We start from the raw sequence: 25,235 nt of genomic DNA, 5'->3' as shown, positions 1-25,235 counted from the left end.
ACCAAGCATGCAAATAAAGCAGGAAAGAAAATACAAACCATAACCAGGAGAAACTGACCCAAATGACACAGGTAGTACAATTAAGTATATTCCGTATGTTCAAGAAGGTAGAGAAAAAAACATGAAAACAATGAGGAGAGAAACAGTAGACTTTATGCCCCAGATTGGACTTACAGAGACAAAAAATTAAAACATCTGAAAAAATATACATACTGAATGAGATTAACAGCATATTTAATATGGCAGAAGTAAAGATCCACGGACATAAAGACACAGCAAATTTAAACACACAGAGAAAGAAGACCAGAAGTACATAGAGCATATTAAGTTTTCTAACCTAACTATAATTAAGTCCCAGAAGAAGAGTGGGGAGGGGACAGAAAAAATATTTGAAAAAATAACAACTAAAATTTTTCTACTACCTGAAAATTAAAACCCCATAAAGCCTAGAAGCTCGATAAATCTCAAGCACAAAAAAAATGAAGAAAACCACCATAAACTACATCAACATCACACTGCTAAAACCAATGATAAAGAGAGAGTGCAGGAAGATTACTGGGGAGGAGAGGACCAGAGAAAGGAATTCTGGATTCTGTGTATAAACAGCCTCAGTGTAAGCCCCGAATTATGCATGCATAGAACAGACCCTCAAACCAGCAAAGATTTGGAAATTTAACTGAAATTTGAACCACACACACAAGTCTCACACTGACTAACCCTTGAGAGGTGCATACACAGAACAGATTCAAACCAATGTGGCAAAGGCTTGGAAAAATGAACTAAGATTTGAAACACCCATACAAGTCTCTATACAACATAAAAATCACAATGTCTACTATACAATCTAAAATTATTCAACATAAAACTAACAAGGAAAGCCCAAATGCTGGAACTATCACAAAGAGTTTTAAAAATTTAAAGCAGCTAATAGCTATGCTTTACGAGTAAAGGAAACATATTTGAAATGAACGAAAAGATGGGAATTCTCAACAGAGAAATAAAAACTTTAGAAGAACCAAATGGAAATTTTATCATTGAAAAATACAATATCTAAAAGTTAAAAAAAAAAACAACAAAAAAAACACCTCACTGGACAGGCTCAATAGAATAGAAATGACAGGGGAAAGAATGAGTGGACTTGAAAATAGTTCAACAGCAATCATCTAACATGAAAACAGAAAAAAAAATGAACAGTGTCTCAGGGAACTGTGGGACAATATAAAAAGATTTAACATTATGTATAATTGGAGGACGAGAAGGAGAGGAGAAAGAGAGGAGGCAGAAAAAATATTTGAAGAAATAATGGTCAACATTTTCACAAATTTGGTAAAAGACATAATAAATTTACATTTTCAAGAAGCTCAGTGAACCCCAAATGAAATAAACTAAAAGAAAAACACAGACACAGTGTAATCAAAGTGCTGAAATCTGAAAAGAAAAAAAGAAAAAATTCTTTTTTGAAAACAGCAGGAGAAAAACTACATATTACATACAGAAACAATGACTCAAAAAACAATAGATTTCTCTTCAGAAACCAATGAGGCCAGAGACAGTGGAAGAGCATATCTTTAAAGCACTGAAATAAAAGAACAGTTGACCCGGAATTCTATAATCAGCAAATATAAGGGCATTTTCATATAAGGAAACTAAGAATTTGTTGCCAACAGACATGCTCTGGAAGAAATGCCAGAGGAGGTTCTTCAGCTAAAGGGAAATGATATCTACTGAAGGGATCTCTACACTGAAAACTACTAAACATTACTGAGAGAAACTGAAGAAGGCCTAAATAGAGAGGTATATATAGCATGCATGTTCAGAAATTGGAAAACTCAATTTCTTTAATTCCCCCAGCTTTATCAAGATATAATTGAAAAATAGCAATATCTTAAGATGTCAACTCTCCCAAAATTGATCTATAGATTCAACACATTTCAAATTAAAATTCCAGAGGACATTTTTTGTAGAAGTTGACAAGCTAACCATAAAATTTATTTTGAAATGCAAAGAACTTAGAATAGCCAAAACAATTTTGAAAACAACAAAGTTGAAGGATGTGTCCAACCCATTTCAAAACTATAAAGCTACAGTATCAAGACTGTTATCACCAAAAAGATCACTGGAACAGAATGGAGAATACAGAAATAGACCCACCAACATATGGTCAACTGATTATCAACAAAGATACCAAGGCAATTCAACTGTGAAGGAAAAGCTTTTCTGACAAATGGGATGAGATCAATTGGATACTGGAATGAAAAAAATAAACATCAATCCTTCCCTCATACCATACTAAAAAATTAACTCATAATGGATCATAAATGTAAATATAAGAGCTAAAACTATCGAATTTCTAAAATCATAACAGAAAATTTTTGTAACATTGAGTTACAATAATACACAAAAACCATGAACTATAAATGAGACAATTGATAAATCTGAATTCATAAAAACTTAAATTTTTGCTCTTCAAAAGAAACCATTAAGAAAATGATAAGATAAACCAGAGAGTGGAGGAAAATATTCACAACACATATCAGACAAAGGGCTTGTATCCTGAAATATATGAAGACCAAACAACATATACAAATGATAATTAAGCACAACAAGAAAAAAGGAAAGCGAGGCATATCAAAAGATGTTTAACTTTATTAGCCATTAGGGAAATACAAGTTAAAACCACAATGAGATATCACTACACACAAACTAGAAGTGCTCAAATTTTAAAAGATTGCCTATCAAGATTTAACAATGGCACAGAACAACTGAAACTCTCAGACTTTGCTTCTGGAATGCAAAATGGTACGACCACTTTGGAAACAAACATTTATACTATTGCTATTTAAATAAAATAAATTAGAGGAACTCTAATGTAACCATAAAAAGAAAGCAATTTGGAGCATAAGTGGAAAGGAAGAGGTAAAATTATCTCCATTAGCAGATGATATAATTATATCTAAAAAACTTCTAATCTAATGGAAAAACTATTAAAAACAATAAGAGAATTAGAAGGCAACAGGTTATAACACACAATATAGAAATAATATATACAAACAATATTCAGAAGAAATAATGGAAAAGAACATGCCGTTCACTATTGCAAAATAAAATACCTAGGCATCAATTTAACAAGAATTGTGCAAAACCTAAATGTGAAAAACTTCAAAACACACTTGAAAGACAAAAATAGATTTAAGCAAATGAAAAGACATGTTATATTCTTAAGTAAATTCAACATCATAAACATATCAATTCTCCCTGGGTTTATATACTTAAGATGATCCTAGTAAAAATATTATCAGGATTTTTTTTCATAGAACAGAACAAGTTAAATATAAAGTTCATTTGGAAGTGTAAATGAGCAAGAATAATCAGAAAAACCCTAATAAGAACAGCAATTCCAGGTAGATGGTAAAACTAAAGTATAAGGCACAGCAATAAAGCTTTTAAAAGGCAGCATAAGAGAATAGCTTCATGATCCTGAGTAAGGAAAGGTTTCTTAAAGGGACTATAAAAGCACTAACCATGAAGATGGAGAAATTTGACTGAAGTTTAAAAACTTCCATTCATCAAGAGATACATTAAAAAGTTAAAAAGGCAAGCCAGAGGGGAGAAAGACAAGAAGTGAGTGAGAGGAGATATTTGCAACACACATAACATCAAAGAGCTCTTATCTAGAACAGTTTTCAACAAAAACGCCTATAAATCAACAGAACACATGCACACACAAAAATCATGTAAAAACTGAGAAGGGACATGAACAAGTCCTTCTTCTCACACACACACACACACACACACACACACACACACACACACACACCACACACCCAAGCCACCAATAAACACAATAGGCATATTATTTTTAATGGAGTGCAATCTCATTAATAATCTGGGAGAATGCAAATAAAGACCACAATAAAATAGCACTACACATTAAGTGGCTAAAACTAAGAGACCAACAATAACAAGTAATAGCAAGAAGACAGAGCAATTAAAACTTTCATACACTTCTGGTGGGGATGTAAACTGGCACAACTACTTTAGAAAACAGCTTGGCATTACCTATTAAAGTTGAAACACAAGGACTACAAGCAATTTCACTTCAATATTATATACCCAACAGAAATGTATGCACATTGTACCAGGAAATAACATTACGACTCTATGGACAGGATGGAAAATAAACTGTGGAATATTCATACAAATAAAGTTACACACACACACATATATTTACATATATAAATGAATGAGCTACAGCTACATGCTACAACGTAAGTTTCACAAACAAAATTTTGGTGAAAAAAATCTAAAGAACCTATATCTATGAAAAACTAACAGCCAGAATCCATGCTTAATGGAGAATGACTGAATACTTCCTTGTAAAATCAGCAGCAAGACAAGGATGTGTGCTCTTGCCACTTCTATTCAACATTGTACTAGAGATTCTAGCTAGAGCAATTAGTCAAGAAAAAGAAGTGAAAGGCATCCAGATTGGAAAGAAAGAAGTAAAACTATCTCTATTTTCAGATGACATGATCCTGAATATAAAAGATCCTAAGGAATCCACTAAAAAACTATTTGAACTAATTAACAAGTTCAGCAATGTGGCAGGATACAAGATCAATATACAAAATCAATTGTATTTCTACACACTAGCAGTGAACCTCCTGAAAATAAAATTAAGAAAACAATCTAGCAAAAAGAATAGGCAAGAGAATAAAATACTTTGGAGTAAATTTAGCAAAGACATATGACTAGTACACTGAAAACCACAAAATTATAAAAGTAGATGACTGGTACACTGAAAGAAATAAAAGAAGACCTAAATAAATGGAAAAACATCCCATGTTCAGGGATCAGAGGACAATATTGTTCTATAGATTCCCTGCAACCCCTATCAAAAGCTCAGCTGGTTTCTTTGCAGAAACTGACAAATTGATCCTAAAATTCATAGGGAAAGGCAAGAGACCCATATTAGCCAAAGAAATCTTGAAAAAGAAAAACAAAGTTGGAAGACCAACACTTTCCAATTTCAAAAGTTACTACAAAGATATAGCAATCTATAGGCAGTGTGGTACTAGCCTAAGGACATATAGATCACTGGAATAAAACTGAGAGCCCAGAAATAAACCCTCACATTCACAGTCAATAGATTTTCGACAAGGGTGCCAAAACAATTTAATGGAGAATAGTGTTTTCAACAAATGGTATGAAACAACTGGCTATCCACATATAAAAAAATGAAGTTAGAACCCTATCTCATATCATATGCAAAATTAATTCAAAATGGATCTCAAGACTTAATGTAAGAGATAAAACACTTATAAGATAACATAGGTATAAATCTTCAGAACCCTGGATTAGAAAATGGTTTCTTAGATACCAAAAGCACAAGCAACCAAAGAAAAAATACATAAGTTGGACTTTATAAAATTAAAGACTTTTGTGCTTCAAAGGATGCTATCAAGAAAGTGAAAAGACAACACTGAACAGGAGAAAATATATCCAAACCATATATCTGACAAGGAACTTAAATTCGGAATATATAAAGAGCTTTTAAAATTAAACAATAAAAAGACAACCCAATTTTAAAATGGGCAAAAGATGTGAATAGACATTTCCCCAAAGAAAATATATAATGGCCAATAAACACATGAAAAGATATTCAACATAATTAGCCATTAAGTAAAAACCACATCATTAGCAAATCACCATGATGAGAAACCATTTCATACCCACGAAGAAACTATAATTTTTTAAATGGAAAATACCAAGTGCTGATGAGGATATGAAAAAATTGAAACCTTCATTGCCAGTGACAAGGTAAAATGGTGCAGCCACTTTGAACTGCTTGACCATTTTTCAAAATGCTTAACAAAGAGTTTGAAAACATATGTCCACTCAAAAATCTGCAGCATTATTCATAATAGCCAAAAAGTAGAAACACAGAAACAATCCAAATAAGTGTCCATCAGCTAATGAATAAATAAGCAAAATGTGGTAAATTCATACAATGGAGTATTATTTGGCTATAAAATGGGTTAAAGTACTGATACATGCTACAACATGGATGAACCTTGAAAGCATTATGAGCTAAGTGAAAGAAGCCAATCACAAAAGACCACATATTATATGAATCCATTTAAGTGAAATGTACAGAACAGGCAAATCCATAGAGGTAGAAAGTAGATTAGTGTTTGCCTGAGCTGTGAGGACAGGATAATGGGGAAGGACTGGTAAAAAGTATTGGGTTTCTTGTGAGGGATACTGAAATATTTTAAAATTAGGTTGTGGTGATAGATGGACAACTCTGGGTATACTAAACACATTGAACTGTGTACACTTTAAATGGGTGAATTTTATGGTATTTGAAAAACAGTTGACCCTTGAACAATGTGGAGGGTTGGGGGCACCAATCCCCCCCACCACCTGTAAAATAAAAATACACATACCACGTTTATTGAAAAAATCCACGTATAAGTGGACCCCTGCAGTTCAAACCCATGTTGCTCAAGGGTCAACTGTATATCCCAATAAAGCTGTAGAAGAAAAGGAAAAAGAAAAACCACCTAATGTATGAGTTCCCTCTAAATAAAGGCAAACCTAATCTATAGTGTTTAGGCATGGATAATTAGGTCTTAAAGGAACAAAAAGCCAGAAAATAATTACCATAACAGTTAAGATAGTACTAACCTCAAGGTTATGACTGGAAAGAGGAATATGGGCAGCTGCTGACAATGTTTATTTCTTGGCCTCGGTGGTAGTTCCATGGGAATTCACTTTAAAATCATGCATTAAGCTATACACTCATGTTTCATACACTCTTCTTTATGTGTTATATTTCACAATTTTAAAAGTTTTAAAAGGTAAAATAAAACTATAAAAAGGACTAGAGAAATACCATCAAGAAATCATAAGGGAAAAAAAGTTATGGATCCAACTTTATAAAATTTTTAAACAGGAAAAGTGATAACCCTCAGCAATGGATAGGGTACAGAGAAATAGGTACTATCACACGATGTGGGTAATAATGCAAACTACAGGGTTGCTTGACAACACTTGTATCAAAAGCCTCAAACACGCATACTCTTTAACAAGAATATTCACCCACATCTTAAGGAAATAACCAAAGACATGAATAAAGACTCGACAACAAGTATGTTTATAATACTGTATTACTTACAGCTTAAAAAAATTTTAAACAGTGTATTACTAACTAAAATATAGTTCATTCATCCACATATCCACTAGTATTTACAACATTTACTGACATCTAAAGATTTCAGAACGTACTAAGTTAAAAGATACATTATAAAGTAGTCTATTCAATAGTATTTTATCTTTAGAAACCTACAAAATAGATAATGTGGAAGTTAATACCTAAATGCTAATAGTGGTTTTCTTCATGGGGGGTGAAGTAAGATTATGGGTGCTTTTAATCCATATTTTCTAATTTTTCCATAATAAAGGAGAAAGTTACTTTTGAAAAGAAATAAATAGCTGATAGTATGTACCCTTAAAGTGATGTGATGAAAATCGAACCTCATCTGGTTCCACCTATGAGAAAAACATCAAATTCCAAGAGGATCTTCCTTCCTACAAAATGCTTGACCAGTATTTCTCAAACTGTCAAGGTCATCAAAAACAAGGAAAGTCAGGAGGAGCCTAAGGAAAAATGACTCTAAAATGTAAGGAAGTATTCTGGCACAATCCCAGAACAGAAAAAGGACATGAGGTAAAAACTAAGGACGTCTAAATAAACTATGGACATTAGTTAATAATAATCCATCAATATTAGTTCATCAGTTGTAGCAAAGATACCATGCTGTTGTAAGATGTTAACAGGGAAAAATGGATGCACAGTATAGGGGAATTCTTTGTACTATATTAATTTTCCTGTAAATCTAAAAATGTTCTAAAAAACTAAAGTCCTTCTACGAAATTGAGTTATTTGTAGTGAGGTGGATGGACCTAGAGTCTGTCATAAAGAGTGAAGTAAGTCATAAAGAGAAAAACAAATACGGTATGCTAACACATATACAGGGAATCTAAAAAAAAAAAAAATAGTTCTGAAGAACCTAGGGGCAGGATAGGAATAAAGATGCAGACATAGAGAATGGACTTGAGGACAGGGGGAGTGCGTAAGAGGGAGGAGATATGGGGATATATGTGTATGTATAGCTGATTCACTTTGTTATAGAGCAGAAGAAACTAGCACACCACTGTGAAGCAACTATACTCCAGTAAAGATGTTTAAAAAAAAAAATCTGAACTAGAAACCACAGACCTAAAGTGCTATACATATTTTTAACACTTCTAGCACATTATTAAATAAAGTCAGTTTGCTAAAGAAAGAAAGAAAGAAAGAAAGAACCAAAGTCTTTCTAAAAAAAGAAAGAATAGTACCTGAATTAACATATTTTTTCCTGTTTTTCAGTTTCAGATGATTTCCAATGAAATGTTAAAAAATATATATATACACACACACACATATATATGTATATTGTGTGTATTATACACATATGTATACAGAGAGAGAGGATGAACAAAATATTAGGCTTTTTTTAATATTACAAAAAGAGATCCTGGTGATATACTACATATTTATCAACATACACAACTTTTATATGTGTAATATATATAGTGTAAATATGTCTGTATGTGTAGATCGCCAACTTAAACCACTTCTACTTATATAGAAATGTAAGACATAAATATAATTATATAAGAAATATAAAACATATTGCAATGCATCTTCCTGTGCTGTAAGACATGGACTAGCTTTCAGCAGTTAACAAATTATGCATCCCTAACTTCTTTTCTTACTGAACGTTGACCACTGAAATAAGCACATCATGTACTCCTAGAGGGAGCCAAGTCAGAGCAGAGAGAGTGCTTGCTAAAATAATTTTCTCTTCTTTCCCAAAAGGGAAAAGTCAGCAGTGGTGACCAGCCCTGTATTAGGCTCACGAGTGAGCCCTGTGAAGGTTGGTTCCCCTCAATCCAAATAAACTGTAGTCCCTTATGAAGCCTGCTGAGAAGACCCAGGGAAAAGGCATTCCACTTGTTAAAAGTTTATGAGTTGAACTTCGCAGCCAACTACAATAAAGGAGAGGGGAAGCTGTCTGCAGGCTGCATGAAGATTTAGCTACTCAAATTCCAGGAACGTGAAATAGAACACTGAGGCTAAACCCTTAAAGTTTACTAGGCAGTAGCTTGAGGGAGGTGGTAGTTGGGAGTGAAAGCTTGGAGCCGCTAATATTTGGGTCAGTGATTTGAAAGCAGCTCAAGTCAACAAAGAACTAAAATTCTCAACACTGGGAAAGTGCTGCTTCCTTTTGTTCTAAGAACCACAATCCAGCAGAGGAAAGGTACAAATCTAATCTCTCCTCTATCTCCTCTCACTTTGAACTAAGAATAAACATTTTTACTTCTTCCTCAAAGCTGAATTCTTATCCATTAAAGTGCTGGTGGGAGGGATGACTATAAGCTAATCTTTCTCACTTATCCTGCACTTCATTGACCATCTCCTTACTGCGCCTCAGTGACTACCCACTTGCTTTAGTTATTCCCCACTTCCTGGGTTGAATGCAGCTGGCATTCCTTTTGGTACGATAGCAATGTGATATCTCAAGTTTATTATCTATAGGAATGTGCTTTAAATTACTGTAGGATTGGGGTTATAAGTACTAATTAGATAGAAGGGGCAAAGAAGTAAATACATTTTAGTAAACATCAGGATGGAATAAGTCTACTTGGAAAGACAAACCTATACACATATACATGTATTATCTACCCAATTCCCAGGCTAATTATGGCACAAAGTAATAAGTTGGAGAGAAATCTTTTTTGGCAGGAACTAAATCTTTAATCCTCTAAAACAAAAAATATATATATATATAGAAGAATGAAGTTTAAGGCAAAAAGGTCTGACTGTCATGCAAATAAGAACCAACAGATTTACATGACAGTCAAGTTTGGGGTTTAAGTACTGGTTCTGCTGCTAAGGGTCTGTCTTCTTGGGCTAAGGAGTTCAGCTCTGTGAACTCCAGTTTTCCCAGCTCTAAAATGATAATGTGGATCCCACGTTTTCCCCAAGATTTAAATGAGGATCAAGGACTTTTTATAAAATATGTGTCCAATCAAAAGTTGATTAATATAAAATATGAGCAATGTTATATTTTAACCAAGCATCTCTTAAACAAAATAGTAACAGCTACCGCTGATTAAGTGCCTAATATGTGCCAGAACTTATTACAGGAGGCCCTTTATAGTCATTATCTATTTTAATCCTTGTTTTATCCCCCAAGGGATATGCTATAATCTACCTGATAGAAAAAGCCTGATAAGAAAACAGGCTCAGAAAAGTCAAGGAACGTGCCCAAGGTCACAAAGTTAGTAATAAATGACAAAACTATGATTCAAAACAAATCTGGATCTAAAGAACGTGCTCTTTCCACTAGCCCCTTAGAATTAATCTGGCATTAACAGGAAATGAGGCATTCACAGCAGTAAATTTTCCAGATGACTACATTTTAACTTTAAATTTTTATGTAAATCTGTTTAAAGCACATTCATCCTCTTTTTGCTTTAATTAACTAACCAAAGCTGAAGGCTTTCTTCGACAACTCAGGATCATGACTGTGGACATTATGATTGGATCAGAACAGGTCTAGATGTATAAAGCTGCTTACCCCGGTGCTCGGCAGCTCCAGCACTGTGGGTTCCCGTAGTTCTCTCCTTGCTGAGGCATAGCCGTCTGGATGAAGCCCTGGCAGCACCTCTCCCAAATCCCTGACCCAGTTACTCTGTGGTCAGTTAGGAAATCAGGTAACTCATGGGGTACCAACAAATCTAAGTCAATATGGCCCTGGGATAAGAGCCCCAAGGTGGCCCCTAATAAATACATCACATAATCTTGGTCTGCTATTTGTTTCTCGGCTTCTTTCTAGATTGTAGTTGGGATCTGTTGAGATGAGAGTCCCTAAAGACTGACCAGATAAAGTTTCCAGATAAATGGAAACTTACTTGACTAAAGTAACATCATGTTCCACAGCATCACCTGATTGAGATTTTAATTTACTGAATCTCATTTTACTGTTTTGAAAATGGAATCACAGCATAAGTTCTAAAACTTATTGTGGAACAAACCTTTCAGGAGATTTATACATTTGTATTTAGTTGCGTGATACCTGAAACACAACAGGTAGTACATACTTTCAAAAAACATAACGATGGCAAACTCAGTCTTAATCTATGAACAAGATGGTGGTGGTTTCATTCAAGAATGCATTCAGGGGGGACTTCCCTGGTGGTCCAGTGGTTGGGACCCCGCACTTCCACTGCAGGGGGCATGGGTTCGATGCCTGGTCGGGGAACTAAGATCCCACATGCCACACAGTGTGGCCAAAAGATAAAAAAAATAAATAAATTAAAAAAAAAAAAAAAGAATGCACTCAAGAAAGGCTTCCCTTAGCCTGAATACAATCTCTTTCATCTTTCATCTTTCTCCCAGACCAGTAGAACAAATGGATAAATGCCCCTTTGTACATCAAGCATTACATTTAGCACACAGTACTTAGTTGCTTACAACTGTGTCTCCTTTTCCCCATCAGACAAAATATAAACTCCCTGTGGGAAGGGAGAATGTCTATCTCATCTTTTGTACTCTACTCCCAGAGCCTTGCATAGCCCCTTACAAATGGCAAGTGCTTCAAAATATACATCCTTTCCTTCGTTCATCTTTTCTTCTTTTCTTCTTTTTTTTTTTTTTGCGGTACGCGGGCCTCTCACTGTTGTGGTCTCTCCCATTGCGGAGCACAGGCTCCGGACATGCAGACTCAGCAGCCATAGCTCACGGGCCCAGCCACTCCGCGGCATGTGGGATCTTCCCGGACCAGGGCACGAACCCGCGTCCCCTGCACCGGCAGGCGGACTCTCAACCACTAAGCCACCAGGGAAGCCCCCTCGTTCATCTTTTAAGTGTTTAATGGTATCTAAATGTGCTCCCTCTTCTACCACGACCACTCCCCCCCCAACCCCCGCTGGTCCCTAGAAGGGACGATGAAGCACTCCCTTCCATGAGAGTGCTAAAAATATTTGTGTTAAGCAGTGTTAAAAAATCTGCATTAACTGTAAAAGACAGAATCCGTATTTTAAAACTAAGGTCACAGTAAGGCTCCTAGGGAAACAATGCTCATTTTCTCATATACCATTGATAAATGCCTACTTCCAACACACAGTGTTAACATCATAAAAATAATATGCCCCCACCTTAATAATAAAACATACATAATTTAAGTTGTCGAATTTAACTTACATATTTTAACTAAATCATTTTTACCTTATTGAAACTGAGGTGCCCTACTGCTATTGGGACAGTACAATATTAATACTTGAGGTTTTTGTTAATTTTGATTTCAGACATTGCAACTTCATTAGAAATTACTAAAATATATTGTTCTGCACTCAAGAACCCCTTTTATTATGTACCATCAATATTATTAATGTGAATTCTTCTATAGTAAAGTATTTTCTAGATACCTCTTTTTTTTTTTTTTTTTTTTGTGGTACGTGGGCCTCTCACTGCCGTGGCCTCTCCCGCTGCGGAGCACAGGCTCTGGACGCACAGGCTCAGCGGCCATGGCTCACGGGCCCAGCTGCTCTGCGGCATGTGGGATCTTCCCAGACCGGGGCATGAACCCGTGTTCCCTGAATCAGCAGGCGGACTCTCAACCACTGCGCCACCAGGGAAGCCCCTAGATACCTCTTAACTTTGGATTTTTTCCGGTTGACTTTCTTTATACCCAAATCCACATACGATTCAGTGAGTTCTATATTTAATTCTCCTTCTGAGTCACTTGGAAATATTCCTAGTTTTGCAGCAGATTCATAGAGAGAAATTTCATCTTTTAGTTCTTTTATTTCCTCCTAAAACACAAAATTATTGCAAGTTATATTCATTATTTTTTATAAGAAGGAATCAGTCATTTTATTCTTCACAATTCATTTTAATGATTAATAGAAGGCAGAAATGCTTCTTCAAATGCATTTTTGGCATACATTAAAAATATAAAGGTAGCACATGTCAGGTTTTCAAGTAAGGTGAATGAACAAATGAATAAATGAATAAGAAAACAGAGGTAAACAGCTTCTCTCACTCCTCCCTCACTTACATTTTGTCCTCCACAAAAAGCCTCCCTTGAGATGAGAAGCTGGTGGCAGCACACATTGGCTTACTTGAGTAGAGGACAGAGCAGACTGGTTTGGCAAGAAAGTGTTGCACTTTAGTCTGCCAGTGGTGAAAAGGCAAAAAAATGCCTTTTTCCAGTGGAGGTAATACTGGAACTCTTCCTCCAGTGGAAAACGTTAAGTGGTGCTGGAGGAGGATGTGAGAGAATGGCAGGTAACTTGTAGGTTTCCCACACCTGTAGATAAACTTATCTCTGGGACACCTCCAGAGATGAAAGGATATGCCATGCGAAGGAAGGGGCTGGGCCCTGGCTCTGCAGTTGGACAGACCTGGGCCTGACTACCTAGATGTGTGGGTGAGGTTGTGAACAACTCCCATGGGCTGGATTGGAGACGGTCCAGCCACCTCTTTTAAATAGAGAAAGCCAAGGCTTAGAAAGGTGATGTAACCAATGCCTAATTCAGTTACCCATGGAGTCTCTTTCAAGTGGCAACACTCACTTGCAAAGCCTTGTTCATGTTTTCACTCATAGCATGTGCCTTTTGTGCTTGCTGCATCTGGAGCCGTAGCTGAGCCACCTCCTGTACTGAGCCTGTGGGAGAAAGAATCACAGAATACACCAGATGTAAAGGGACAAAGTGCCTGTGATGTACAGAAGAACTTGAATCCACTGAGGCTACAGAAGGTGGAGCTCTGCTTTATTACCTTTTAACTACCTTTTTAGGAGCCCAAAGGTATAGCTAGTAGGACCCAGAAGGCATAGGTCTGGTGCAGACATTTCCAAGATTTAGTATGGCTCCCCATAGGTCCTTGGGAAGTTGAAGACACAGGCTACTGTGACCTTGCCAGGAATCAAATCAGCCACGTCTACAGACCTTAACACTCCACAAGTCCTTTAATAGGAGCAGAACATTCCAGCTCACAGAAAGCCAGAGCAAAAATTCTTTGGAAACCATTTCTACCGTCTACATCTTGCTGCCTTTCACTTCTCTTTGAGTTCTTTTATTTCCACCACCCCACCTCCACATGTACAAGAAGCATATTGGTATCGTACTTTTGAAGCTCTAGTAACCTAATATTCTAAATGGTTAAAAGGTTCCCATTTAAAAAGGACTTTATTGGATTTCCTCAAAAGAAAATGAGCATCTGGAAAATGGTTAAGCAAAGTAATGATGGTATATAATGCAACAAAAGAAAATCATATTTTCAAAGTCTTTAATGGCAAGGGAAAAGGCTCAGTAAGTAATGCCATGTGAAACAAAAGGATACAAAACTGAACACAGAGGTGGGACCTAAATGCAGTATGATGAAAATTTTGCCTCCACCAAAACACACACACACACACATTTAGACAGTCTTTTCAACTTCTGAATAACCCACTCTTACATACATTGTATCACTGTATAGTCTATACATTGTATAGTCTGACTGACATCATATGCCAAGGTCTGACTTTCATATATGAGTTGATGAATAATGACTGAGCTATCTTCAGTGTGAGCTATTCACCAGCAAACCAAGCAGTTTTGTCTGTACAGTAGTGTTTGTATAAACATTTGAGTATTTTATTGCATTTTACTCTCATCATTTTATTAAATAAGAAATAAAAGTACTACTGAAAGTGATAGGAAGCATATGTCTCAAACTTAATACCATGAAGACCATACTAAAAATCTTAAGCGTGACAAAAACGTAACTTATGGGCTTCAACTGACCAGGTAAGCGGCTACTCCACTTAGAAGAAAAGAAAAATTAAAGAAGTTATATAAAAGGATAGAACTATATGATCAAAGATCGAGTCTAAAAGCAAAATATAGTGGGATTTCATAACCATTTTTAGCTTTCAGGTATAGAACCTATCTTAACATATATTTTATTGTTCAATTTTTTCACATTCAGCTTTATTTTAAAATATACTGTGTACCGAAGCAGGGAACTGTCTATATGTGTGTGTTCATTTCACTTGAAGGAAATACATTTAAACATTAACAACAGTTATCTCTGGGTAGTAGGATTATTGGCTATTTTTATTTTCTACCTTATACTTGTCTGGGTTTTCCAAATTATCTAATGAAAATACACCACACCTCCATACATACACACCAGTAACGATGTTAAAAAAAATTTTGTCACCAATGATCTTTTCTGTCTTTTCTGGATTGCTATAGTAACTCATGGATCCTACTGTGTGCTCTCCACGTATTTCTACTAGCCTTCTGGGGAGCCACCGCCCACGCAGACACCGACCTGAGTGCAACAAGTTGGCACACTGCTTCTGGCTCTCCTCCAGGCTTCTCGTCAATCTGTTAATGATCTCAGTCTTTTCTAATTTGGTTGCTTCTTGATTCCTTTCCAGTTGTTTAACCTGATCTTTCAAATGACAGCAAATATCTTCCTAAATAGAAAAAGTGTCCAAGAAGTCATTTTCATGATCAGTTATTAAATATTAAACTAACAGTTATGATCTTACATACTTGGATTTTAAGTCAAATATAAAATCATCACCTGGCAGGACCACCTCTTTTACAAGGTCAAGTAAACAGAACTGGGAGTCAGAAGAACACACTTATACGATCAAGTCATCAACTTCTCAGTCTTTTTTCTTTTGTAATTATGATAATAAAGGTCGAACTTGAATTTGATGGCTTCTAAAGTCCCTCTCTGCTCTATATTCAGAAGGCACTGTTGTTCTAAAACTAGATTTTATTTAAGCCAAAGGAAATGTATTACATGCCTATTTGCATTTTACAGTCTCAGTATAACTGTATGTATACATATTTAGGCAGACCACTTTGAACCATGGAATTTGTATCCCAAGTCAGCAAGGATACAGACAAACACATGGAAACTCACTCTATTCTGAACAGCCAAAAGCTCATTCTATTCTGAACAGCCAAAAATTATCTCTCCCTCTTCTGAACTTCTTTTAAACTTGATCTGTTTCTCTCATGTTTTTCTTTCTACCTTTTACATGTTTTATTTCTCTTAATAGTCTCTTTGAAGGTGCCTGTGCAGTGTCTTATACATACGGAGTGCTACAAAAAAACACTTGAAACATGTCAAAGAAAAACAGACAGGATAAATGTGTGAGTGTATGGAAATACATGGAAATATATAGAAAATCTAGAGCATGTATATAATATATTCAAATGTCTACAAAAAGAAAATGTGTTTGGAAGTAATGAGCCATGAGAATCCCATTCCCAGGTAGAAGAAATCATCACCCCTCATTCAAAAAGGGCTACACAGGCTGAATTCCAAGCAAATAGCAGCATATGTGAGAGGCAGAGAAGTAAATTAAGGTAATTGGCTGACGTTACCTGAAAAAGCCTGAGGAAAATAAGTAGTAAGAGGAATATCAAGAAAGGACTTTGAAGCAGAGAGAAGGCATGTGGGGCCTGATTTATAGCATAATCTAAAGCCCAGTAATGCCTTAAGGATACAAATAGAAAATACACCTCATAAGGATACTACTAACAGTCTCCTTAAGCAGAGGAAGGGACTCTGAAGTCTCCTCTTTTAGCTTAAAAATTCATGTGAATTTTGTATTCTATTTCATAATGTAGTCATGTTTGCTTTAAAGTTTTTCTACCAAATTTTTGAGCAAAATGAAGCTTCTGGAAACTGGTCCATGTTTATTCAACCATGCAAACCTCTTGGCACACTACTGCTGACTCCGAGGCCAGCTTGAAAAGTTTGGTTCTAAAGCACCAAAGTAACATGGCAAACACAACGAATGAGCTAATATTCATGACAGTGTGAAAGTGTGTGCAAGAGGTGGGGGACAACTAACATTTATGTGCCAGGGAGGCCACAATAGCTTTTACAAGAGACTGAGAACTGGCCAAAAAAAGTTCAAGAAAAGGTAGTTATGAAAACCATTACAAAGAAGAGGCAGACCATGGCAATAATTTGACTGTATGCAACAATCAGTTAAGAGTTCCCTGGTGGCCTAGTGGTTAGGATTCTGGGCTTTCACTGCCACAACCCGGGTTCAATCCCTGGTCAAGGAACTAAGATCCCCACAAGCTACATGGACAGGGACGGGGAAAGAAAGCGTCTTCGGCAACAATCAATTAAGCCACTCTGTTTCCTGTTGACAAGTTCAGGGAAACAGATTATATTCATAAAACTATGCAATTTAAATACTAAGAAACAAAACAAAACAAATAGTTCCATCTTTTCCATGATTAGCCTGAGTGTGAACACTCAGTTCAAGACTGATAGAGAGGCAGACGTCTTTTAAAACACAGACCTACTAGAGCATGGACCTGAGGATATGGGGAGGGGGAAGGGTAAGCTGTGACAAAGTGAGAGAGTGGCATGGACATATATACACTACCAAACATAAAACAGATAGCTAGTGGGAAGCAGCCTTATAGCACAGGGAGATCAGCTCTGTGCTTTGTGACCACCTAGAGGGGTGGGATAGGGAGGGTGGGAGGGAGGGAGACGCAAGAGGGAAGAGATATGGGAACATATGTATATGTATAACTGATTCACTTTGTTGTAAAGCAGAAACTAACACACCATTGTAAAACAGTTATACTCCAATAAAGATGTTAAAAAAAAAAAAAGACTGAATGAGACAATTGTAGTGATAAAGAGATAATAGCTGAATCCACTAGAGCAAATAGAATTGAACAGATATGCAGTGCACACACACACAAAAAATGAGGATTAGGCTACACTCACAGAGGTCTGTGGGAGTCTCTTAGCCAATAGGAAGTGTTTAAGTACATATAACATTTTTAAAAAGGTTAGAAGGTAGATCAGGTGAAGGTTATAACATAGGAACCAAAGTCCATGACTTCACCAAAAGCTGAAGATTTCAAGAAAACCAGAATGAATAAAGGTTTTATACCATCGAGGAGATAATCAGAGATCTTAACCTGTATCAGGAGGAAGTACTACAGAAGGCAGTTTGGACAGATAACCGGAGATCTTAGAATATGACACTTCTATGAATGGGAGAGACAGTTTGGAGGAGAGAGCCTAGGAGATAGTTTGCTATTAGAGTTTGCTATTAGAGTTCTGTCAGTGAAGAAACACTATGAGCTGAAAGAAGCTCATTTCTTCTCATCTTCTCTGTCACACTAAAAAACCCAAGAGGAACTCAGCCAAAATAAAAAGAACTGCTATTATGTTGAGGGTGTGTACAATCCTTTCTACCAGAAAAGCTGATGACTTAAGAAAAACATTAAATTAATAATATAATTTTACAAAACATGTTTTTCTCAAAATATACTAGTTACACAGAAATTCAAAAAAACACAATTATACGATGGGTTGCTACTTCTCCCATCACATGGAATAAGGTAGTCCCTGTATTGAGTTTTGTCTTTCAAAATATAATTAAATCTACATAAAACTTGTTTACATCCTGATGTTTAGCTGTTTTCAGTAAAAGTTTACTGAACAAATGAAATAATATGACTAGTTTACAATTATTGTCCTTTCCCTCCAAGAACAAGTTTTTCCCAAAGCAGAGATTTTCAACTTTTTGCAAGGGGAGGTAGGAACTTCTTGGAAAATCTGAATAAGCTCATGGGTCTTCTCAAAAAAACTGCATATACTGACACCCAAGAGAAAATCATACCCACAATTTCAGAGGATTCATCAGCTCCCTGGAGCCTAGTCATGGACTGCCTTAGGAGATGCCAGGTTAAGAATCTCTTGTCACTAGCAAAACTTAACAGTGTGTGAACATCTACTCTGCTACACTGTCATCACATAGGTACACACTTGTGTGTGACTACATGAGAGCCACTCAGAACCCAGACATTAGCAAACTTATTCAAGTTCATCTGCTAAATCACCCAGTTATTTCCTCGCTACTCTTTTTCAAGAGTTGTTTTATTCTTCTTTGTAGACTGCTGAGTGGAGTAGAGTAGGAAAAGACTTATCTACAAGGGAAATATTTTGCTCCTCTTCAATAACTTTGATAAAGAAAAAGAGGGCAAGGGGCACTATGTATGCATAGTTACCAGTTATTTTAAGAAAATCTAAATCAACCGTCTCTCGTGCATTTTTCTGATTACAGGCACTAGCTCTCGGTTGATCTTTACAGCACCTCTCCAGTCAGGAATCTCAATTTGGATTCCGAGATAATATGGATTAACCTTTCATTAAAAATACTGCTGAAGACGTAGAGAATGGACTTGAGGACACGGGGAGGGGGAAGGGTAAGCTGGGACGAAGTGAGAGAGTGGCATGGACATATATACACTACCAAATGTAAAATAGATAGCTAGTGGGAAGCAGCCGCATAGCACAGGAAGATCAGCTCTGTGCTTTGTGACCACCCATGCCATTGTAAAGCAATTATACTCCAATAAAGATGTTAAAAAAAAATATTGCTGAGCAAAAAAAAAAAATATTGCTGAGCCAACTGATAGCAAATTGACAGCACAAAAGGGATACCAGAAGAAACATTCCCAGAAAGGAAAAACCCTAGGCACTTTGGAATCACCACTTTGCAAAGCAGTTGTACAACTATAAGCAGAAGCTAACATCAGTGCTATGCTCTGCTCCATTTAAAAAAAAAAAAAAGAAAAAAGAAAAAAGAAAAATCACTCACGGGATGCAACAGTGGAAAAGACCTTAATCAATAACTTCAATGTATGGTTCAGGGGTCTGAAGCCCAGTCAGCACAGAATTAAAACTTTGTTCTGTCTAGGGTTCTAGTCTAGGGTTCTTCTATTGAGGGGTTGGGGGAGGTGAGAAAAGAGAATGGAGCAGGCACAGGGGTTGAACACACTAGGAATTGCTCCCAGCCTGTCCCTGTGTAATTGTGCCCACGTCAGCAGAGAATGGAGAGATCCTCAACCCAGCATGGAAAAGCCACCAGACTCCACTCCTCTCGTCATGCAAGGAGGCACCACTCTCCCTGTCCAACTTTCATGCTGCTACCCAAACACAGACAAGCTTAGTAAAACCATATCTCAAATTCCATTTGTTTAAAATATTATATAAAGTAGACTTAATAATTTGTCACAGGCTTTGTCTTTCCCCACCCGTATATATCCTTCACACTGATCAAATTCACAATATTTTTCTACATAAAAAGAATAAAAAACCTTATGTAGGAAAATAAGTCTAATAAAAACATAAACACATACGAAAGTAAAATAAAATGAAATGGTATACAATTATTATCGCTAATAACACAATCTTATATAGCTCTACCTAAATCATGGAAAAATTTAGAGTCAGCTGTATAAATAAGAAAGAACAACCCAAATCAGTGTGAATTTTAAGTGTGGTGGGATTTTCCAGACCCTCACATCTTATTATTCTTCTCTTCTTTCCTTGGGTTAAATTAATTCTGAAATTACCTTGAGAAAAATGATCTCTGAAATGTTATTCATTCAACTGATTCCCTGGGGTTTTGCAGTACAAGCGAACCCACTATCTGGCTCACCCTCAGCTTACAACATTTTATTCTCTTTGGGGCAAAGATAAAATAAAAACTGTGAAATATGCTCAAGTTTCATATCTAAATGATTTTAGATCAGAATCTCTTCCCTATTCATTACACTATTCTCCAAATTAACTCTTCTCCCAAGATCTAGACAATCTTTATTGACAGGTTAATAACCCAAACACTGGGAGACCCAAGAAAAGCCTTCTCCTCCTGGTTAGCTTCCAGGACAACCTCTCAAGTACAGGCCAGCTCCCAGACACTCCTTCCTTTCAGTCCGGATTTTTCTAGGTCATGTGAACAATATGGACAAATACTCGACAAATGAAGGACTACTAATGTGAGAACTGAGAAAGTACTGACCAATCCTATAAGAGGAAAGATTTCCAATAGGATGTCTTGAAGGCATATTCATAGATAAAACTCTTTGGACTTTTAAATTATACTCATACACATACTGCAAACATCCAGCATTTCTATATGAGGAATTGCAAAATGTCAGTTATAAAAAATAACCAGCTTTACTTGTTTATAACAGTTGCTCATGTGAAATCATCCCAACCTGTTCTTTAAGTGCAGTAACTGTAGCATCCAATTTCCTTTGCAAGGACAGCACTTGCTCTTCATACTTCTTTGTGAGGCCCATAACAATACTGTCGTGCTGCTCCCTCGCACGCTGAAGTGATTCCGAATGACGCAGGTCCAGCAGCTGCTGCTTCAGGCTGTCCAGAGCCATTTCAGTTGTTCTGGACTTCTTAATCATCTAGTAAATACACACAGGACACCTATGTTTACGGTATTTTGACTCTGTGCTCTCTTTATGAATTTTAACTCTAAAAATCAACCACGCTTAATTAAATGAAAGTAGAGAAGAAAGGGTCTCCCCATGGTGGCTCTAGTTCCTTGAGACTTTCCTAGCTGGGACCCACCGGGCCCATGGTTGCTGGAAACATTATTCATGGAGAAAAAAAAAATCTGTAGTTGTTCGAGGAGAGTGAAAGAGGATTTTGCACAAATGATGGCAACATAGGTACCAGGCAAGGAATCTGCTGCTTCTATACCAGTGCCAGTGTTGTTTGCATCCCTCCTTTGCTCCAAGTGTAGGGGGAAATACAATTGTTAGGTCATAGAAAAACGACAACTGTTTCTTGAGAGACTGATGAAACCTGTCAATGGTCACTTACTAAAAAGAAAGTTTTGAAAACTGTAACTGTATAGTTGTTATGAAATAGTTGTGTAGCAAGTTAAATAATGGCTCCCAAAAGATGTCCATGTCCTAACCCCTGAAACCTGTGAATATGTTATATTACATGGCAAGGGGAAATTAAGGTTGTGACTGAATTAAAGTTGCTAATCAGATGACCTTAAAATAAGGAGATTGTCCTGGATTACTAGGGTGGACCCAATGTACACAGAAGGGTCCTTAAATGAGGAAAACTGAGGCAGAGAAGTCAGAACCAGTAACTTCTGGCTCTGAAGATGGAAATGGGCCATACACCAAGGAAGGCAGGTGGCCTCTAAAAGCTGGAAAAGGCAAAAAAAAAAAAAAAATGTATTCTCCCCTAGAGCCTCCAGATAGCAACACAGCACTACTGACACCTTTATTTTAGCCCAATGAGATCCACGTCAGACTTCTGACCTTCTGCCTGTAAGGTAATAAATTTGTGCTGTTTTAAGCCACTAAGTTTGTGGTGATCTGTTACAGCAGCAATAGAAAACTAATATACTTGGTGATGCTGTTGCTTTTTTAATTTATGCTACTTTATTTTTTATAAATGCAATTTCTAACTTATAAAAAGATTACAAAAGATTATGTAGGTTATGACATAAAAGCAATTCAACTCTTTAATAACTACCATTTTTCAAAAAGTTTAAAATGATGATAATCTATATTGCACACAAAAATTAAAATTTCAAATGAGGCCTCTTCATTCTGTTCCAGAGATTGCCTATTTATCCAAATACCACTTTAACTGCTTAAGACATTCATTCATTTGTTCAGTAAATAAGCTGGACACTTTGTGCCAGGCAGGGTTCCAAGCACTTAAGGACATGATGACAAAACAGCCAAGGTCTAAAGTCCTACTACTTTCTGGTGAGAAAAGACAGACAATAACAAGTAAACAAAAGAGATAATTTCAGATATTTTTAAAATAGTGATAAAATAGGACACAATGAAGGGGAGTAAGAATGTGAAGCAATAGGCTACTTTAGATGTAAGGTGGATGGGAAGTCCTCTCTGTTTTTAGCTGAGAGCTTAAGGACGAGAAGAAACCAGACATGAGACAACATTCTTTAACCTTTTCCATTTAACCTTCCTCAGAACTAGCCACAAATCTCATCTAAAACCAAGTCACTTTCATTTTTAACCACCAAAATGGTATTACTCTCATGAATCACCCACCACCAGGCTTGGTTACCAGTGACTTGCGACTATTTCCCACAGTCAAATGGCCACCCATCTCGTTAATCAAAGAATGTGCTACCACTTTAAAGGCAAGTCTGTTGGGGTCAGAAAGTTTTGGTTCTGATGCTTTGGCAGTAACTGGGTTTGTAATCCTGGAAAAGTAATTTGACCTCTCCAAGTCTTGGTTAACCATACATAAAATGGTAAATACAATGCCTCACTAATCAAAATCCCAACGAGATTTTTTATAAAGCATGGGAAGTTGATTTGCAAGATCTAGAAGAAAAAATGTGAAAAAGAGCTACTAAATATTTTAAGAATAGTAAGGGTAGCCCTTGTTTACCAAATGCCAAAACACAACATAAAGCTATACTCATGATAGTATCAGAGCAAGAACAGAGAAACATAAGGAAAAAAAAATACACAGGTTAGGTCAGTTTTGAACACTGTACTGACCACCTATTATGTGCCAGGCATTGGGCTTATGGTGGGGCTACTAACATGAGGGCCACCCATTCTTGCCTTCAAGATGTTCTAGGTCTGTTATAACAGATGTGATCATGTGGCTTGGGGAAGAAAACAGGAAAGACTTAGGAAAAGAAAACCCTTGAGCGTGGTCTTGTTCATGAAATAGCAGTGTGTTGAGGAAAGGGCATTCCAGAGACAGGAGACAGCACATACGAGTACATAAAAACAACAGACAGACTGTTGAGTTTGAGAAGAGTAAGAGAAGAGAAAGGGAAGGATCAGACAGTCATCTCGACACCATACTTCACCCCACAAGTAAAGCAGGGTCACTGAAAGGTTTTAAGCAAGGGAAAGATATAACTACAACTGTACTTTAGAAAGATTACTCAGATGGCCAGATGAAAGAGTTAGGAGAAGGGGTAAAACATTACAGACTAGTTAACAGACTTTAGCAAAAATGGTAAAATCCTGAATTAGGGATATGTAGACAGAAATGAGGGGACCCAACAGAATATAGTGGCTGACTGGACGAAGGGGAGCAGAGGAGTTGATGGCTCCCCGCCCCCCGATTTCTAGTGTATAGATGACTAGGTGGATGGGAGACTCATTCCTCCAAGGAAAGGGAAAGGAATGTAGGCTTAAGGTAAAAGAAGGTGTAAACTTCAAAGTTCTAGATTTAGACCCACAATATCAAACGTTAAGTAACTAACATTTCATTGTAAGAAACAACTGTTTACCATAAGTAATGAAGATCAAATATTTACCTGTTCTTCATTGACTTTTAATGCTTGTATTTGGGTCTCCAGTGCTTTTATTTGTGCTTCAAGCTGAATTTCTCTTTCTTTTCCATTCTGAAAGAGTTTCTGTGATTCTCGAAGGCTGAGGGCCAAACCATCCTTTTCATCTAGAGTATTTAAAAATTTTATATAAATGTTACTGTGGAGAGACCCTAATTGTCACAATCTCTATCAAATATCAGATCTATATTACATAAATGTTGTAGTATTTAATTCAATTCAGATAATGAACTTCACTTGATTTTGAGAAAACTAGAAAGTTTTCAAAAACGAATGTGAGTGACACCAATTTTTTTTTTTTTTTTTTTTTTTACAGAACAGGAACCACTCTCTTCAAGAGTCTTAATGTATCCCTTTGAGGACCAAAAGGTACTCTAACAATCATTTCAGCATTTGTTACTTGAGAAGCTACACAGATATGACAAACCCCTGCTAATCAAAGAAGGAATCTGAGGACAAATTACTTTCTATACATACTTGCAATGAACGCTTAAATTCAACTAATCTTATATTCTTACCACATACTTTATTGTAACAGTTCACAAGTTCTCACAAAATAAATTTCATGAGCATTACAGAAAGAGATCTTTTCACTCTCAAGTCTGAAATGAGCTGGAGTTCAGGCACAAAATTATTCTACAAAGGAAAGTTCAACACTGACCAAAACTACAGAAAGCACAAAGACTAAGCAATTATAATGTGAAATCTGTGTTTACACTATGTGCTTCTCCCAGAGATGACTGCATTTTCTCCTTGGCACTCCCAAAGCAGTTCAGGATCACAAACTCTTACTTGGATTAAAACATTATGCTAATTTGTAGGCTCAGAAAATGTATTGCAAACTAAACACAAGTCTCTTTGGGAACTGGAGGTAAACCATATAAGGATACAACAACTTTTTAGGATGGAATGCTATCAGCATATTTAAATAATGTCCACTGATCCTAACAG

At 36.4% G+C, this 25,235-nt stretch overlaps 1 protein-coding gene across 5 annotated transcripts in view; it reads right to left on the bottom strand.

The window, feature by feature from the left end:
* CEP152 (centrosomal protein 152) overlaps window positions 1-25,235 on the bottom strand; it is a 107,824-nt gene that overhangs the window by 46,348 nt on the left and 36,241 nt on the right. For all 5 annotated transcript variants that reach the window (XM_024115852.3, XM_055088243.1, XM_024115858.3 and 2 more), the window contains exons 8-12: window positions 24,252-24,391; window positions 21,175-21,375; window positions 15,437-15,584; window positions 13,690-13,781; window positions 12,764-12,927 (exon numbers count right to left, since the gene is read on the bottom strand). In XM_024115852.3, the coding sequence (XP_023971620.1) occupies window positions 12,764-12,927; window positions 13,690-13,781; window positions 15,437-15,584; window positions 21,175-21,375; window positions 24,252-24,391 (745 nt within the window). The remainder of the gene's footprint in view (window positions 1-12,763; window positions 12,928-13,689; window positions 13,782-15,436; window positions 15,585-21,174; window positions 21,376-24,251; window positions 24,392-25,235) is intronic.

The sequence above is a fragment of the Physeter macrocephalus genome, chromosome 11, assembly GCF_002837175.3.
Source record: "Physeter macrocephalus isolate SW-GA chromosome 11, ASM283717v5, whole genome shotgun sequence".
NCBI classification, from domain to species: Eukaryota; Metazoa; Chordata; class Mammalia; order Artiodactyla; family Physeteridae; genus Physeter; species Physeter macrocephalus.
The sequence above is the reverse complement of the archived record's forward strand: the minus strand, read 5'-3'. Positions and strand labels throughout refer to the sequence as shown.